Here is a 19,080-nt window from a genome sequence, read left to right on the forward strand (position 1 = left end):
TCCCGCCCCCCGCCCCAGCACTTGGTGGGGAAGGCTCCCAATTGCGTGAAAATAACGCCCCCCAGCCTCTGAGAAACAGCGGCCAGCGGTGGCACGGGGACAGCAGACTTAGCTGTGCCTTTAGAGTCGAGCCAGGCACTGGGGGTTCTTGGGTTTTCCAGAGCCTAAGCATCCCTTGCAGAAATGGGCAGAGGTGCCCCGGCTGGAGGGAGGGAGGAGCCCGCGAGCCCTCCTCCAGTCTGGCTCCCGGCCCTGGTCCTCCCCTTCCTTCTGACTCTGGGGAGGCTGGAGGTGGCGGTGGTGGCAGAAGAGAAGGCAGGGGACAGAGGTGCCGGGAAGTGCTGTGCACTCGGCCCATGCTGTGTGGACCCAACGGGAGGTCACGTTCCCAGTGGGAGACTCAGAGCAGGTCTCAGCACCCTGCAGCAGTAACCACCACGTAGGGAGGGGGGTGGGCCACCTGCGAGCCCTCCCTGCGTCCAAGGGAGGGGGGCAAGGCAGGTGGCACAGGGCCCAGCTGGGGCGTCCAGGCTCTGCTGCTGCTCACGGGAGAGCTGTGTCCTGAGGGAGTCTTGTATTTTTTGGGCCCTGTTTCCCCATCTGAAAAATCAGGCTGCAAGGGGCTGTGTCTCTGGTGTGTGGGCTCAGCGCGCAGGGAAGGGGGCCATGCATTTGCTTGTCCCTGGTCCTCGCCTGAGCCCCCATGGCTGGGCCTCTCTGAAGGCTGGAGGCTTGGCACAGTGAGGGCAGGTAAAATTGGAGATGGGGGCATGTTGGTGGCCAGGGCACCTTGGCCGTCATCTGGTCTCTCTCCTCCTGAGTAGGGGGAGGGTCAGATCTGTGATGTGGGGGACGACTGTCCCCTGCTTGTCAACCGTGAGACTTCTGGTCGACCGTGGGGTCCTCACAGGCGGCTCCACAGCCATCCTGAACTCTCTCCTGTGTCTTGGCCTGGCCACGCCCTCCCTGGCCCCCAGCCCATGTGAGTCTGGCCACACAGTTAGGAAGGGGGGCCGCACCGGTGAGGACAGGCTCCAACGCCTCCCGTTTCCTGCCTGGCCGTTTTCTCGCCCGGCCCCCAGGCCCTGGGTGTGCAGGCCGGGGGCAGTTGATCAGAGCCCACTTGGAGTGAGAGGAAGACGGTGATGACCTCCACTCGGCCCCCTGGCCCGCCTCCTCCTGCAAGTTGCTATTCTTATCGGTGGGGTCGCAGTGGGAAGTCATCGGCACGGATCAGTTCTAGCTGGAAGTGGCATCGGGTGCGGGAGGGTTGGGTGGTGAGGCTGGGCTCCGATGTGAAATGCAGGGGCCAAGAGGCTGACGTCCCCTCTCCTCCCGCAGGACATGGGGCACCAGCAGAGGCCACCTGTCCTTGGAGTGGGGCGACAGGATTCTTAGACACCGATGGCCATTCATTAACTCTGGTCTGCAGATTGAAAGTGCCGGGCAGAACCGCGCAGGGCCGTGCAGGGAGGAGAGTACCTTAGACCGTCCTCCCAGGCCGTCCTCCCAGGCCGTCCTCCCAGGCCAGGCCCTGATTTTCCCCCCTAGGCACATACCAGCACATGACAATGAATCTGAGCCCCACTCCCCCGCCCCGCGCCCGGCTGTCCCTGCTCATCTGTCAGTCACCCGACCCTCCGCACCTGTTCCAGGCACAGCTTGCGAGCTGCCCGCTGCACCGCAGCTATGAATAGGGTGGAGGGAGGGGCGCAAGGGGCACTCGGAGGGTGGGGAGGGTGGGGCATCTCTCAGGGTGACATGGGGGGCAGCTTTGCTCTCGGGCTGAGAAGGCAGAGAAGCGAAGCTGGTTGGGGAGGTGCTTGGGGTGGGGGTACAAGGTGGCAGGAAGTGTGGCCCTAGAGCTGTGGGAAAGGGCGGGGTCTTCACTAGCAGGATGGCACTGAGACCCCGGGGCGCCCTGGGCTGGGCCGCTGTCTCTGGCAGGGGGTCCCCTGGGTCCAAGCAGTGGGGCCAGCGGGCGGGTGCTGGGCAGACTCGGGCCTGTCGCTTTATCTCTGCCCCCATCTCCTCCCCTCTCTCAACCGCCAGCTCCCCTATCCTACTTGCTTTCCCACAAGTCACACGTTCCCTGGGAGCAGGGACAAGGTCCCAGTCTCGTTGGGCCCCCTGCCCTGGCCGAGCTGGGCCGGCGCAGGATAGGTGAGTGATTGAGTGCTTGGAAGGGCCAGGCAAGGGGGAGGCGATGGCAGGAGACCGGAGGGTACTTGATGTGGGGCGGGGCTGCGCTGGGAGGGCTCGCGGAGGTGGAGCCCCTCCTTGTGATCCTGGGACCCCTCCTCACTCGGAACCACCGAGAGGTGGGGGGGTGTTGGCACACCCAGCCTAGCCCGGGCCCTGGGAGAGCTTGGTTCCTGCCTCCAGGGCACTTACTACCTGGAAGGCCAGGGCCCTCTGACCCGACCCTGCCAGGATGACCCTGCCAGGACGGGGCGCTGGGCAGCTGGCACCCTGTGTGCTGGGGAGAGCCTGGGAGGGGCCCACGGTCTGAGCACACACAGCCCGTGAGTCAGTATTTCTTCTTTACCAGTTAGGGGATGATTTTCGTGTCTATGAGGAAAGGTAGAACCCCCGATTTCATGGACATAATCGCTTAGAATAAGCATGAGCTGGTGTGAAAGAGACCATCAGGGCCGCAGCGGGGCTCGTGGTGGGTGGTGTGTGAACAGCATTCACCGGGGGAGGCCAGCGGTGGCTGAAGTCTGGGAGGCGTCACTTTATGTCCTGGCCTCGCCCCTTGGCTGGCGTCAGCCCCACGTCCGGGGGCCTGCCCTTCCCGGAGCGGGGCTTCCTGCCGGCTCGTTTCCAGGCAGGGTCCACGTTTCGGCCCCTGCCCTTCAAGCTACAGCATCGCTCCGGCACATGAACTGTCCCCCAGGCCCTTTTTTGAGGAAGTCTGAGACCCGGTCTCCTAGGAGGAGCGTGCGACTTGGTGGAGAAGCTGGGAGACAGACAGCAGGGTGCTGGCCCCGGCCTCTCGCCTCGGGCCCGTGACGTCAGCTTTGACTCCGCCAAAGGCCTGGTCTGCCTCTGCGGGACTCCCGGGTGCCCTCCCCCTGCTCCACCCCCACCACGGACTGGGGGGCCGTGGTTTGTTTCAGAGCTTCCCCCTGCCATGGATGTGGCTGTCATTTCTTTGTCCTGCATGGAAGCCGGCGCCGAACACACTGAAACCTGTGTTTTTGCCTTCATCATGAAAGGAGCACGTGCTCACCCTGTTTTGTAACCTGTTTTTCCTTTTTTCCACTCAACCTTGTGCCGTCGTCAGTCCACAGGAGTCAGTACAGGTCCTTCTCAGTGTTGTGTGTGGCTGCAGTGTTCCTGCTGTGCCTGGGACGTCTGACCCCCGCCGGCCGGTCTTGTGCCCGGAAAACCTTCCCCAAAGGAGAGAAAAATAATGTCTCTGACACCCCCTAATGGCCGGTGACAGGGCAGCCTGGGGCCCGGCTCTGGGTCGTGCTGGCACCTTCCTGGGCTTCTGCAGCTCCCCTTAGCTTTGTGCAGAAGCGTCCTTGGTGTCAGAATCTTTATCAAGGTCTGGAGCTCCCCTCCTCTGCGGGGCTGCACCCTGGGCCCCGCGGGGCAGTGATTTTGGACGAGTTGTGTGCGTGGGAGGAGAGGCTTTGCCTTGAGAATAAGCTGTTTGCAACCTGTCTGTGCATTTCTTCTGAGTCTGAACCGGCTCTGTGAGCACCCAGGACTCAAATGGGGTGATTGGACATGGGGCCCTGGGGATGGGGACCCTCCGTGGTTGAGGGCTTCAGAAAAACAATTCCTGTCTCAGTGTCGCCAAGGCCCCGACCGCACCCCCCCCACCGCGTCTCCATCCCTCCCTCCCCTCTGCGCCTAGCTGGGTGGCTGGGTGGGAGAAGCGTGGAGTTGGAGCCTGAAGACCCAGCTGGAGACTTATCCACTGAGTGGCCCTGGGGAAGGCCTACGGTCAGGGAGCCTCGGGGGTCAAACTGAGGCCTCCATCCTGCCTTGTCCGCCTCGCAGGGAATGGGTGTGACACCTTGTCTTACCCACCTTTCCCGAGGAGGTTGGGGGGAGGGATCAGGTCACCCCAACATGCAGCCCTGGGCCCTCCTTCAAGAAGGCGGGGGTGAGACACTGATCAGAGGACCCGGCCACCCAGGCCAAGTTGGGGAGTGGGTGCCCTCGTGGGCTCAGTGGGAGGGTGTTAACCAGACTCGTGTTTTACCAGGAACTCTCAGAGCAGTTGGAGGACAAGTTAAACAGAAGGAGGCTCGTGTTGGGGAGACTAGTCTGGAGGAAGAACAGGGACACAGAAGGTCAAGGTGGCCTGACTCAAGGTCCTGTGGAGATGGCGGGGAGCCAGCCCCCCGAGCTGTTTCTGAAAGGGCACTGGTGGGTCTTGGCATCCTAAAGACCGATCTGGGGCAATGCCTGCAGGGTTGCTGGCACCTGCGTGCAGCAGGGCTGGGCTGACGCAGGCCCCGGTGTGCCCCGGCCGCTGTTCGGGCCACACATCCCGACTTTGCAGCAGGCCTGTGTGGGGGCCGCCGTGGAAGCTTCCCAAGATCCTCCGTGCCCGTCCCTCCTCAGCCCGCCCGGTTGCGTCCTGGCCTTGGAAGCCAGGCTGTGGCCCCAGACGCCGCCCCCAACAGGGCCCCTCTGAATTACCATCCCTTCTTGCCTCCCTGTGTCTCCCTCCAGGCAGACCTCAACACCAACATCGAGGACGAGGGCAGCTCCTTCTACGGCGTCTCCAGCCAGTACGAGAGTCCTGAGAACATGATCATCACCTGCTCCACCAAGGTCTGCTCCTTCGGCAAGCAGGTGGTGGAGAAGGTGGAGGTAGGGCCGCGCCGACCGCTGCTCAGCCAGACCCCGCACCCTTGCAGGCTGGGCCTCACCCCTCCTCTCCTCTTTCCCCAAGTTTGTCAGAATTAATGATGCCTTACCCTCATCGTCTCTCTTTATTGATAGCCCACCTCGTGCCCAACACAAGCAGAGGCCGGGCAGCCCCTCCCCATCATCCTCACCCTGCTGCTCCCTGGATCACTGGAGAGCCTTCCAAACATGCCAGGGAATTAAATTTTTACTTTGAGATCACAGTGGATCCACATGCAATTGTAATGCCTTCCCTAGTTCCCCTAATGGCAGTGTCTTGCACACTTAAAGTGTAATATTAGCAGCCTAGAAGTTGACACCGAGGCAGCCCACCAACACAACTTAGATTTCATCCATTCACACGAACTCACTTGTGTGCACGCGTGTGCACAGATGTATAGATACACATACATGGCAATTCTGTGGCCGCAAGATCCCCCCGGTGCAGCTGGGACTGTCATCACTGTCCCGTCTCGCCTGTCACTCCACCTCCACATCTTGAAGCTCCTTCCTCCGATTCCTCCGATACCTGGCTTCTGCTGGCCACTCAGGGACGGGCGCGCTGTTCTCAAGGGCCCCCGGCTTCTGCCTTTCCTTCTACCGCACTTAAGAGTACACGGGTCGTGGAGCTTCCTCCAGGCCTGGGCTGGAGGTGGTCAAGGATTTCCTAAGCCCCGCTGTCCCCTGGGTCCTGCAGACCGAGTACGCTCGCTATGAGAATGGCCACTACTCGTACCGCATCCACCGGTCCCCGCTCTGTGAGTACATGATCAACTTCATCCACAAGCTGAAGCACCTTCCTGAGAAGTACATGATGAACAGCGTGCTGGAGAACTTCACCATCCTGCAGGTGTGTGCGTGCAGGTGTGTGCATGGGGGTGTGTGTGTGCAGAGGTGTATGTGTGTGCAGGTGTGTGTGTGCAGAGGTGTATGTGCATGCAGGTGTGTGTGTGCAGAGGTGTGTGTGAGTGGTGGGAGTGGGGCGGTGGACAGAGCAAATGCATGCCCTCTTCTGAGGCCCTGACCCCTCCTCCTTTTGCACCCGCAGGTGGTCACCAACAGGGACACACAGGAGACCCTGCTGTGCGTGGCATACGTCTTTGAGGTGTCGGCCAGTGAGCATGGGGCTCAGCACCACATCTACCGCCTGGTGAAGGAATAAGGCCGGGGAGCAGGGAGTGGGGAGGGGACCTGCACGGGCGGCCCCCCGCCCCGAAGTGCCAAGAGCGTTGAGGTCATGACTCTTCCACCCAGGAACGAACTGTCTGAATCTGCAGTGCCTACCCCAAATAAACCCAAGATCTGTGTATTTTCAGAGGGCCCGATCTGGCTGTGTGAGCCTCGGGAGGGATTGAGGGAAAGGGGGGCTGTCTGGGAAGTGGTCTGAAAACAGCCGCAGGGGGCCTCTCTGGGTTCCGAAGCCAAGGCCCCTGTGGACTCGGCCAGGAAGGGCACCAGATGCTGAAGCACGAGATGGGCGGGTCCCTGTGCTGCGCTGAGCCCCGCCCTCCGCTGCCCCCACACAGGGAGCCGATCCATCGGTGTGGTGGGTTCTTGGCCCGTGTGTCCTGGGTGGGCACCGCGGACACCTGTGTGTGATACGTCTGCCTCCCTACCTGGGGGGCCACCCCTGCTGCTGCCCCAGGACAACAGACTGGGAGGCCCAGCCCAGCCGGGGAGGGTTTCAGGAGTGGAGATGACTGAGTTCTTGGGAGGTTGGAAGGGGGCAGGAGTTCCCTTGTTTGGTAGTTTTCCTCCGTCTCCGGTGGACGTGGACTCTGTGGCCATGCTGGCTGCCTGGGGGGTGGGCTGCAGTCAGAGGGGCCCCAGACGGCGAGGGCTGGGATGCGGTGCTGCAGCCAGCTTGTGAGTTCAGGTGTTGGGCGGGGTCACACGGCGTCCTCTTTGGTGGTGAAGGTCGAGAACGCTGGTCAGAGGTCTGTGGTGGACAGGATCTCTGAGATCATATACTTGGGATGTCCTGCGAGTCTGAACGGCAAATCCCTCCCAGCCAAGAAGCCTGCTAGTGGGCCTGGAGGGGACCCGCTGAGGGTTTCCCTGGTCTGTTTCTCCTGGGAACCGGCCTCCGTCCCAGTGCTCCCAGCTGCCTGACCTGTCTCAGCCCTGTAGAGGGGGACGGCCTTAGAGAGGAGGAGCGAGGGTGTCTGGAAAGTGCCTGGTACAAGATGCGCTAAGCAGACGGAAGTCACAGCAGCTCATTCCTCCCCGCCCTCGCGCCTGGGCCCGGCCCTCTGCTGCCATCCAGCGGCCATTCAGCGGCGTCTTCCCTAGTGAGGACCCATACTTCCAGGTCCCCTGAGTGAAGGGGAACAAGGTTCCACCCACAGGTGCTGTCTGGGCCCAGCACTCAGGGAGCTGCCCGGGGAAACGAAATGAGTAAGGCGGCGTTGAGCAGAGGTGATGGGGTGGCTCGGAGCAAGGGCTCTGGGGTCAGGTGGCTGGGATTGGAATCCCAGCCTTCAGCGACAGATAGCCGCGTGGCCTTGGGGCGAGCGACGTAATTTCTCTGTGCCTCTGTTTCCCCGTCAGTGAGACGGTATAGCAACAGTACCTACCTCGTCTACGCCAGGTGCCCAGCGTCGCGCCGAGCACGTGAGCTTATTCAAAAATATGCATTATTATTAATAGTGTCTGATTCCTTGCGGTCTGAGGAGTCAGGCAGGGAAACTCTTAAGTGGGGTGAGCTCAGAGCAACCAGAATTCAGAGATGGGAGAGGGCAGGGGGGAAGGCTCAGGGAAGAGGTGGAAACCGAGAGGGGCTGCCCCTGCAAAGACGGGCGATGTCTAGATAAGTGGCCGGGAGGAGGCAGGCTGCGGGGGCCCCCGATGGGCAGGGAAGCCAGCTCCCAGCCTCCTGCTGTCCTCTGCAGCCCAGCCTCCCCCTTCCCCTCTGGCAGGCACCTCTGGACAGCCGCTAGACCCCGTGCCGAGCTGTGTGATGGCTGTCTGCGGGGCCCGGCCCTCGTCTGCCGGCGCTGTGATGCGGAGGGGGCGTGGGACCCCCAAGGCCCTGAGAAGCAGCATGTACCCCCACGGTCCTGTGTGGCTTGTGTTTGAGGCAGTCCCACCCTCCCCCGGCCGCTGTCACGGCTCCCGCCCGCCCCCTTCCCCTCCCCTGCAGGGGCTGTTGGGATGAGGGGAGCTCGTGCCCCCTGCCCTTCTAGCATGACTGTGAGCCTTCCAACAGGTGTTGTGAAGGATGTGTGGACGGCCTCTGGGCCTGGGCCAGGTGCCCAAGTCAGGTCGATCTTTTTCTGTTGTGGGTGGCTGGAGTCAGAGTGGGCCCAGGTGCTGGCTGCGAGTTTCCCCTTCTCTATAGGAGCTGACCTCAGGAGCCTAATGGAGAGTCACCTGCTCATAGCTGTAGATTCCAGACCGGTCAGCCGTGGAGAACACAAATGCGGGAACCTCTTCCCCGCATGGTGCAGGCCACGACCCTGGGGGCACATGGAGAGCCGGCCTGGCCCCACTGCCCCCGCGCCCTTGGAAGCACGTGCCCCTCTCTGCCTTTCGGCCTTGGCACTGCATGTCCCCTGGATGAGCTGTCACTCATACAAGAGCCATTGTGGCCGCCTCTGCTCCTGCAGAAGGGCTGGTCGCTCCTGCCCTGCAGTGGCAAAGCCTTCCATTCATGAGCCATCAGAGCACCTGTCACGTGTCCCTGACACAGGCGCCTCTGTCATCTCTGCCATCCTTACCCGGTCACGCTTCTCCCTGTTTCCATGATGAGGGAAGCGGGGCCTGGAGAGGTCAGCTAAAGCTTGCTTGAAGTGTGAACGCATTTATTCCCTCACTTAGCACATATTTATTTAACTGCTGCTTTGTGCCAGGCACGGGGGGCGTATCCGTCACCCAGACAGACCACGTCCCTGGGGTGCTTACGTTTCACTGAGGACAGAAGACAAAGTGAGCAAGTAAAGGACACGCAGCCTGACAGGCGCTGACGCGGAGAGGAGAGGGCGCGAGGCTGCGGCCTGGGGAGTCCTGCTCTGTCACCTTCTGTAACCAAACACCACCCTGAGCTGTGCAGGGTGGGACCCTCCTGACACCACTGGGCCAGCAGGCAGCATCACTGAGATGGGGACGTGGAAACAGACTGCCTGTCCCATGGGGTCTGATGGCGACCAAGCAGACTGTGCCCCAGTGGCCGCCAGTGAGCTTCCGTAGAGTTGAGGTGATCGTCCCAGTTGGGGGGAGCCCCACGCAACAAGAGTTTGGGGTGTGTGTGTGGACACGGCTCTGCCCTCCCGGGACTGGAGCCAGTGGGTGAGGAGTGAGGGGCCGCTGTGGGGGCCTCACCTGGGCCGCCCCCGTGGGCTGCGTATGCTGGGGCAGGGTGCCTGCTCCCCCTCCCGTCTGGGGGCTCGGGGGACAGTGTGCCGTGGAGGAGGGAGTGGACGTCCCTTGTGAGCAGGGGTGGTGGCCGCAGGGACTCCTGCCCCCAGGGGCTGGGCCACACCTGCCCAGGGGAGGGGTGAGGCTTGGCTTCACTCTGCGGCAGCCATCCCGGCTGTCACCGTGTTCGACCCCTTCTGACAGCGGCGTGTCGGCTCCAAGAGAGGGAACGAGGCGCTCAGTCTGTGTAAGTTGTTCTCAGGAACATAAACCGGAGCCAGACTGATCTCAGGGCGGGTCGGCTTCTTAGCAGTCGTGCGACCTTGGGCACCTTGGTGACCTCGTCTGTGGAATGGGAGCGGAGGGGGCTGGCGCTCGGCTGCTGCTGCTGCGGGAAGAGAGATGCCGGCATGTGTGGGGGCAGCCCCACACCTGACTCTCGGGGCGCCTGGGGGGCAGCCACTCGGTCCCACCTGACAACACTCACTCACACACACACACACACACACTCACAGACGTACTCACACATAGACACACACATACACACAATGCACACACCTACTCACATACCACGGGCATACGTCACCCGCACACACATTCACACACATGGCCATGCACAGACACACACGCGCACACACTGATTTTTAGAGAAATAAAGCTCTCCTGTGCCTGCAGGTGAGGAGAGAGGCGGCCCTGGGTCCGGGTGTGGCGGTGCGTTCCTGGCGCCGAGACCGCGCTTTCGACCGTCGCCCTCACGCTGGTATCAGAAACAGGAGGGGAGGTGGCCTTAACTGAGAAAAGGACTCTGTGGCCCACTGGGGTGGGAAGGCCGCCCGGGGAAGGGGCTGGAAAGAGGCGGCTAAGCCACTCTGACTAAGACACTGTCCAGAACTCGGTTTTCGCGTTATTCCCTGAGAAGGGACGCGGTGAGGCGGGCGCGCGTCTTCGTGGAAGGCCGGGGCCCGGCGGGTGGAAACGGCGGAGGGGTCTTTAAGCTCACGGATGTCAAATATTCAACTTGAAGTGTTTTGTATTTTGCTATGTAAAACCCCCTTTGTCTCTCCAAACCTTCAGTAAAGTCTGCTACACACACAAAGGCCTTTGTGTGCGTGATTTCTTTTTATGGAAACGAGGGTCCCAGTCTGTCCGTCTGTCCGTAGAGCATAGGACAGCAGCCAGGCAGGTTGGAGCCACGGAGGCATCTCAACTGGACCAGGCCGGGGGAGCAGGACGGCAGAGCCGCCCGAGGGCGTGCCTTTGGCCGCCGTGCGGGCTAGTGAATCCCTTCCCACCTCCTGAGAGAGGCCCCGGGCTCCGTGCGCCCACAGCTTTAGAAGCATAAAGTCAGGTACTTAATAGACAACAAGTGGACTCTAAAACCATTGGATTTGAAGAGCAGTCAAAGCCAGAGGTTCAGGCGGGGGCTGGTGGGGTGTGGCCCCCAGCTCGGCCTCTTGGGAACTTGGTGTTACCCTTGACCCGGGACTGAGCAGATCCGAGGGACTGGCTGGCGAGCTGGAGCCAGAACCGCGAGTGGATAAGCAGGTGGATCCGCCCAAACGCCTCTTCATCGATTCACCCTGAGCAGCACAGCTCCCAGGACCCGGCTCTCCTCCCGGGGGCCCTTCCTCCCCGGAAAGCCAGGTCACCCGTGAACTGTGGCTGGTGTGTCTGGTCAAACGGGAACGTGGGTGACCTTGAAGGACTGTGACCAGCAGTGGTGAGAGTCTGGTGCCCCATCTCCACTTTTGGGACTGAACTCTCCACCTGAGGATCAAGGCGTCCTTTCTCTGGGGCCTCTTTTGTGACCACAAGTCCCAGCACATCGTTCGAAGAAGTTCCGGTGCTTGTGACTGGTCAGTGGGACCCCTCCAGCACCGTCGGGCACCTCTGCTCATTCTCACGGGTTCCAGCGAATCGTCTGAAGCCTGTTAGCCTGGAGCAAATCCCCCCACCCATCCCCCTCTCTGAATGGTGAGCAGGGTCTGGTGGGCTCCCCGGTAGCCTGAAGCTACTCTGTCCCCTCAGGTTAGGGAGCCTGCGGACAGGGCTGACTGTGGGTTTTTCTTGGCGCTCAGGTTTGCAGGTAACCCTGGCGTCACAGATGGGTTTTGGGTTTGGGTAGGAGGAAAAGAAGGAAGGGGAGAGGAGGGGTGAGAGGAGGGCAGGGTTGGGAGTGGAGGTTGTCCCCCAGAGCTCATCCCAATGGCTGTAGGGTGGCTGGTGTGGCACAGCAGTCATTCAGGCACACAGCAAAGCATTTATTGAGCACAGACTGTATGCCAGGCAAGTGTTTATCGAGCACAGACTGTATGCCAGGGAAGCGTTTATTGAGTACAGACTGTTTGCCAGGGAAGCATTTATTGAGCACAGATTGTATGCCAAGCACTATTCTGAATGTGTGTGTGTTGGGGAGGAGGTGGGAATGCAAAGGTCTTTGCTCTTGTGGGACTTCCATTCCAATCGGGGAGACTGATAAATAATAAGCAATAAGAAAAGGTAAGTAAACAGGAAAATAATGAAACAATTAGTGCTTCGATGAAAGTGAAACTGGGCAAAGCTGGGGGAGGGATAAATTAGGAGTTTGGGGTTAGCAGATACAGACAACTATAAGCAAAACTGATCAACAAGGGCCTGCTGTAGAGCACAGGAACTATATTCAATAGCTTGTAATAGCCTATTATGAGAAAGAATATATGTATCTGCATGACTGGACCACTATGCTGAGCACCAGAAACTAACGCAGCTTTGTGAGTCAGCTCTGCTCCAGTCAAATCAGAGCAAAACTGGAGGATGTGTCAGCACAGGGCTTGGCCATGCCCGGCCCACCACCTGTTTTTGAATAGCCTGGGAGCTGAGAATGGTTTTTATATTTCTAAATGTTTGAAAAGCAATCCGAAGGAGGCTAACGGTGATCCATGGACACGGTCCACAGTTCACGTCCCCGGGTCTGTAAGTAAGAGTGTTACTGGAGGAGGCCGCAGTCACTCTGACCAGTGCTATTGGCGGCCTTCTGGCTACGACACCGAGCTGAGCTGAGAGGTGGCAGCAGAGACCGTGTTTGACTCCTGGTGCCCGGGACTCTGTCCTGCCCTTTCCAGGAAAAGCTTCCCGACTCCCGAGTCAGAAAGTAACTGGAGGGGCTCCCTCGGAGCGGGTGGTCATCGAAGGCCTCTCCGAGGTGACTGCAGGAGCAGCTGCGTGAAGACCCAGGGACGTGAGCCCCTACTTCGAGGGCACTGACGTGGGAGACTAGGGTGCAGCTGGGTTGACATCCTGTCCCCATTTCATGGGACCACATCTTCATCAGTTTCCCCGAGGGTAATGATGGTTTCAGGGATGGGGTCCCCTCCCAACCCGATCTGTGTCCTCTGGCTTTGTTGTGGCTCTTGTCACCGGTGTCATTTGCTCTGAAGCCCAGTGACCCTCGGTCATCTGCCTCTACTTAAAAGGGACAGTGATGCCGAGGGGAGGCTCTGACCAGGTGGGCAGGTGTGGGAGGCCGGCTGCGCTGCGTGGCCACCTGGCTGACCTCTCATTCTAGGAGGCACGTTTCTTCAGGGTATTTCCTCCTGGCCCAGGAGGTTTCCATGGAAAGGGTCCCCTCAATTTCTTTTCTTTCTTTCTTTCTTTCTTTTTCTTTCTCGTATATATATATATATATATATATATATATATTTCATTGAAGTATAGTCAGTTTACAATGTTGTGTCAATTTCTCGTGTACAGCACAGTGCCCCAGTCATACATGAACATGCATATATTCATTTTCACCATAAGTTACTACAAGATACTGAATATAGTTTCCTGTGCTGCACAGTATGAACTTGGTTTTCTTTACCTATTTTACATATAGGAGTTAGTATCTGCAAATCTTGAACTCCCAATTTATCCTGTTCCACCCTCTTCCCTCCCTGGTAACCGTAAGTTTGCTTTCTGTGTCTGTGAGTCAGTTTCTGTTTTGTAAATAAGTTCGTTTGTCTTTTTTTTTTTGGATTCCATGTATAAGTGATATCATATGGTATTTTTCTTTCCCTTTCTGGCCTGCTTCACTCAGAACGACAATCTCCAGGTCTCCAGGTTGCTGCAAATGGCATTTTATTCTTTTTTATGGCTGAGTAGAATTCCATTGTATAAATATACCACAACTTCTGTATCCAGTCATCTGTCGATGGACATTTAAGTTGTTTCCATGTCTTGGCTATTGTAAATAGTGCTGCTATGAACATTGGGGTGCCTGTATCTTTTTGAATTAAGTTTCCCTCTACATATATGCCCAGGGGTAGGATTTCTGGATCATATGGTAAGTCTTTTGAGGAATCTCTGTACTGTTTTCCATATTGGCTACACCAAACTACATTCCCACCAACAGTATAGGAGAGTTCCCTCCCCCACTTTCTTGCTGTGGAGAACCATCTGGCCACCAGCATCCTAGGAACCAAGTGGGAGAAAAGTGCAGGGGCCGCCCCAGCATTCAGTACGGACCCCCTGTTCTGCATGGAGCTCTTTTTCTGTTGTTGTTGTTGTTGTTAATGGAGGTGCTGCGGACTGAGCCCAGGACCTCATGCCTGCTAAGCATGTGCTCTACTACTGAGCCATGCCACCCTAGCAGAACTCTTGTATTCAACTGGACTTGGTACCCTCTGCCCGGAGACACTCCATTTTGACCCCTCCGAGGCGAAGAAGTCCAGCTTCTGCCTGAGCTGGGAGGCAGCCCCCAGCTGCAAGCAGTCAGGGAAGGATTTGGGGATCCACCTCTTCCTGAGCTGACGTGGAACAACCCTCTTGTCTTCACTTCCACCTCCAGGGATCCCTGGTGTCGTCTGTTCTGGACTCCTGGGGAGTTCGCTGGTAGAAGCCACACTCCTCTGTGGCTTTCTCGGGGTTAGGGGTCAGCTTTCTTGGTCTGCTGAGTCAGCAGGCGCCCATCCTTCTGTTCTCCAGCTTCTGAATCTCTGTTCCTATTATTTCGTCTCCTGTTCTCTTTGAACTTTAGGATTTATACCTTAAAAAAAATTCCTTTATGATCATCTTAGAAGAGTTTCAAGAGGGAACAAAGTAGATGTATGTGTTGAATCTACCACCTTTGTCCTGGTTCACTTATTTAAAATGTTGCTCTGACTGTTGTGTGAAGATAGTTCAGGGAGGGCAGGGGAGACCCAGTTGGGGCGTCACTGCAAAGTCTAGGTGAGAGACGGTGGTGATCTGGACGAGGGTTAGTGATGGAGAGGAAAGAGAGCCAATGACCTTGAGCTTTGTTTTGAAGATCGTCACTATGACTTCCTGACGCCTGGGTCCAGGGAGGATGGGAAAGTGAGGGATCAAGATTAACTCCAAGTTTCCTGGCACAAGTCACATATTTACTGTGACGGGAAAGGCTTGTGGAGGAGCAGTTTGCGGGTGGAGATCGGAGCTGAGCTGAGATACCTATTAGGCATCCAAGTAGCAGCTGCCTCTGCGATTCTGGAATGAAGGGGAGAGGTCAGGGCTGGGCTGAGGCTTCACTGGCGCCTGGATTGGTATTTAAGTCCCTGAGATGAGATGAGGTTATCTGGGAGGACAGCATGGCTGGGGAAGAGGACGTGTCCCCAGGACTGCCCTGAGTCATTCCGACATTTAAAGGTAGAGGAGAGATGAGAGGAAACCAAGAGAGAGTGGTCTCCTTCTCAGTAGTAAGGAGAAGAAAGCATTTCCAGCAGCAGCTGTGACAATCTAGTAGCACGCAGGTTCAGGTGAGGACAGAGAATTGACCATTTGTGGCAGCGACTCCCTGGTTTCCCCTTCTTCCTGAGTAACAGGATCTCTCCATTTTGAGCTGGGCACACGACCACTCAGAATAAAAACAGTATTTTCTAGTCTCCGTTGCAGCTAGATGTGGCCACGTGACAAAGTCTGACCAGCGGAGGTGAGCGGACTGCAATTTCCAGAAGTGTCATTATAGGGAAGGGGCATATGTTTCTTCATCTCTTCTTTTCAGTTGACTGGATTGTGACGTGATTGCTGGATTTCCTGCAGCCATTTTGCACTGTGAGATGGCCTTAGAAATAGAAGTTACCCGTGGTAAAGCAACAAGATAAAAGGATCTGGGGTCTTTCATTCCGTGGAGCACCATGAAAGCTCTTCACAGACTTTATATGGGAGAGAACTAAACCATCTAAAGTCACTTTTATTTTGTGTATTTTGTAATTAGCAGCCAAACTTTTATTTCTAATGGCTATATTATGGGGTCTGGCAATAAACCTAGAGGCTGTTTGAAACATGACCTGTAACAATAGTAATAATACCACCCTGACTCTTCATAGCACTTTTCAGTTTACAAAGCACATTCAAACACACTGTCTTGCTTGATGTCTGCAGCTGCTCTGTGCTACGGCAAACACTCTCACAGTTGAAGGAACCGAGGCTCAGAGGACTCAGTCACTCATGTCACCTGCTTACGACATCACAGATCCTGTACTTTGGCCGGGGTCCTCGGCTCCTCACCTGCGGCTGGTGACCGTGGGTGGAGAGTAGGTTACAAATGTGCAGGGGTTCTGCCCCAGAGCCTGCCTGAAGCTGGGTGGAGAGTTGGGAACGGGCCCCTGGGGGAACACAGGCACTCAGGTGCAGCAGTGGACACTTCTACTCCCACGGGGGTGCTGCGGGGCAGGGAGGTTGCGGGGAACAGTTAGGGAGGCAAAGCCCGGACAAGCGCCAGCCTGGCAGGGACGTGTGCCGGCAGCTGGCGGGCTAGCGGCCCTGGTTTGGAAGTAACTGGGTAGCAGTGAGACGTCCAGAGCAAGAGTCCGTGGAGCGTCCTGCAGCCGTGGGAGCGTTCTGTCCACATCACAGGGCTCGGCCTCTCTTTGTGGGCTCCCTCGTGGGCCGAGCGGAGGCCTTCTGAACTTTGGCGCGATTCTCTCCTGCTTTTCCTCTTCGGTGACTCCTTTCCAGTTTCTTTCTCCAAGTTCCCCGCAATCCTGATGTAGACGCTTGGTGGCGGAAGTGTGCCAAATGTCCCTCAGAGATTGTCGGGGAGATACGGACTCTAAGCGGATTACGGCTTTGCACTTTTTTAACAGCAAGCGGAGGTGAGATTCTTTTTAAGTGACTTGCTCCAGGATTCGCAGGTGGGAAGTGGAAGCAGGGGTTCCAAGCCAGCCTTGGGACTTCCAAGACCACACGCTGCCTCCCCGCGTTAGCCCTGGAAACCCAGGAGCCCCCGGGAAGTGCGGTCCTGTCTACCCCCCCGGGGGCCCCTTTCGTCTTGACAGAGCCGCCCCAGCCCCGCTCCTGGAGACACATTAAAGCAGGCCTCACATGCCTGCTCCAGGGCTGGCCCGGCCCCTCCCCACTCACTCCAGGCCCACTTGCTCTCTCTTCATCTCGCTGAATCTCAGATTCCTGGCTGTGGTCCTGGGCTTTGATACTGGCTTCTGCTCACATGGCTTTGGCAACTCACACATCCCCCTTGGAGCTCTGGGGGCCTTGGGTTTTTTCGTTCACCCTCTGCTCTGTTCCTGCCTCTGGTCGGTGTCCTCCCACGGCCTTGAGTGAGGAGCGCCCTCCCTCTGGCCCGGGCTCTGAGAGCCCGCAGGCGGCTGGGCTTGGAGATGGTGTTCCGGCCACAGTTCTTCTCTCCTGAGGCAGAGACATGCACAAAAGAGGCTCAGCAAGCCGCTAACCACCGTCCCCATCAGGTGAGACCTGGACCCCAGTGTCGAATTCTAGAAGGGGCTGGCCTGAATGCCTACGACCAAAACAGGCCTCATTTATCCCATAAGCATTTTGTGAGCACCTTGGATGTGTCTGGCACAGTTCTAGCTCCCGGGGACGCAGCAGCGAGTATAATCAAAGTCCAGGTCCATGAAGAGCTTATGTGCTGGTGGGAATCACATACAAAATAAACACAATTGCACCAGGCCTCCTGTTCTGCTCATCCCCCGATGGCCACACCCGGCCAGCCTTGGATCGGATCTCTGTGATGGAGGGAGACAAAGACTCAAGAGAAGTGGTGGGCATTTGCCTCAATGCCCTCTTAGAGGAGGCGGCAGCCCCCTGGCCCTCACACCGCAGGAGCGCAAGACAGTTCCATCCACAGAGAAAACTCGAGAGAGAGGCAGACACGGCCAATCTGGCTGAGGGAACCACTCCAGCCCTTGGCAACTGGGACCCCTGACAAGAGCCACAATCAAAGGTGCTCACACGTGCAGACCATGCACTTCTGGCTCAGAGCGTGGGTCCTGTGCGTCGCCAGAACCTGGTGGCCCTATCCACCCCAGTCCTCTGGAATCAAAATCTGCAGGCGAGTCCTCTGCACAGGGAAGTCTGAGAAGCAGCAGGCTAGTCATCGTGAGCAGGTGCAGAGGAAAGCTCCGCCCCCAGACTGTGCCCAGTCCACGATGACTCCTCCTTGAGGATGGGGCTCCCTCACACCTCCCAGGGAAAGGGGTGTGCTGATTTAATTATTATAAATAAAATGATCAACAGCAATAAAAACAGAGTAAGACTAGAATAAAATAAAATAAGAAAATTCACTTCAATTCAAAGGGTGCTTCCTTCTAATTTGACTTGTAATATTTTCAGCTGTCAAGATGTCAACAAATAAATATCACTTCATACTTTTGTATTAGTTTAGGAATTACTACTAAGATGCTACCAATTGAGGTTTTTTTGTTTTAAGTACAGTTGGTTTACAACTTTGTGTTAGTTTCTGGTGCACAGCAGAGTGGCTCAGTTATATATATATATATATATAGAGAGAGAGAGAGAGAGAGAGAGAGAGAGAGAGGGATATGTTTCTTTTCATATTCTTTTTCATTATCAACTATTACACGGTGCTGAATATAGTTCCCTGTGCTGTACAGCAGGACCTTGCTGTTTATCTAATTTGTGTATAGTAGTGTGTATCTGCTAATCCCGAATTCCCATCAATTGAGATTTTAATGTCTAAGGGGAACTTTTATGCATGGAAAAGAATACTTAAAGTTATTTGCATATTTTAATTTTTTTCAGTTGATTAAAGTTGTAGATTTTAGGATTTTTTTGGGGGGGTTGAGTTTATTTTTTGAGGGGGGAAGTATAAAGTTGTAGATTTTAAAGCCTAATTGTATTAAGTTCAACTTGCAAATCTTGCTATTTTGTCCATAAAGCTAGTATTTTTAGGTTTAATCTCTTTTTCTTTGACTAGTGTTCAGTTAGCTCCTAAATTCTCTAAACTTTACTGTCACACATTTGATTAATCAAATTAGCTTAGAATAAACCGTAAGCACTTCAAATATCTAAGGCAGACTTACAAATCTAACAAAATCTTAGACACTAAACGCCTAACACTAAGAACTGAAACACTATTCATGAAACATCATTAAGTCTCAACTTACAGATCTAATCAGATTGATTTAAGCATTTAAGGTTCACACTTAATCCACCTTAGTATGAAATTATCACCAGCCCGATATGTCATGCACTTTTATACTTTTCCAACACCTCAAAAGCAGATAAAAATTACTCACTTTAAAATGGTTCATGGTTAACTTAATATTATGTGAATTTCTAAAAAGCAATTAAAATTTTAAATTAAATTTTAAAAATTACCCCCAAAACCCAGATAAAATACAAATTAGCACCCCAATGCTTACAGCAGTTACTGCCACCCACACTTTTAAACCTACCACAAAAGTTTTAAGAGTGTGTTTGTGTCATTCATCGTATTTATATTTATTTTCAAGCTTCTGTCCAAACAGTGCAAGCAGAATCAGCCTCTCAGGCGGGCTGAGACGACTACAGTGAAGATCGAGGCCTTGCATACACTCTGGCGCTGGGGTTTGGAGCCGCTATACTGTTACAGATGCGGAGACACCCTGAGATGGG

The 19,080-nt window shown here is 56.2% G+C and overlaps 1 protein-coding gene across 1 annotated transcript in view; it reads left to right on the plus strand.

The window, feature by feature from the left end:
• Positions 1–6,190, plus strand: part of TEAD4 (TEA domain transcription factor 4) — a 32,850-nt gene extending 26,660 nt beyond the window's left edge. Inside the window, exons 9-11 of the mRNA XM_031444300.2 lie at positions 4,699–4,839; positions 5,573–5,725; positions 5,924–6,190. Of these exons, the coding sequence (XP_031300160.1) occupies positions 4,699–4,839; positions 5,573–5,725; positions 5,924–6,037 (408 nt within the window). The 3' untranslated portion in view covers positions 6,038–6,190. The remainder of the gene's footprint in view (positions 1–4,698; positions 4,840–5,572; positions 5,726–5,923) is intronic.
• Positions 6,191–19,080: the final 12,890 nt, after the last annotated feature.

The sequence above is a fragment of the Camelus dromedarius genome, chromosome 25, assembly GCF_036321535.1.
Source record: "Camelus dromedarius isolate mCamDro1 chromosome 25, mCamDro1.pat, whole genome shotgun sequence".
In the NCBI taxonomy this organism is placed as follows: domain Eukaryota; kingdom Metazoa; phylum Chordata; class Mammalia; order Artiodactyla; family Camelidae; genus Camelus; species Camelus dromedarius.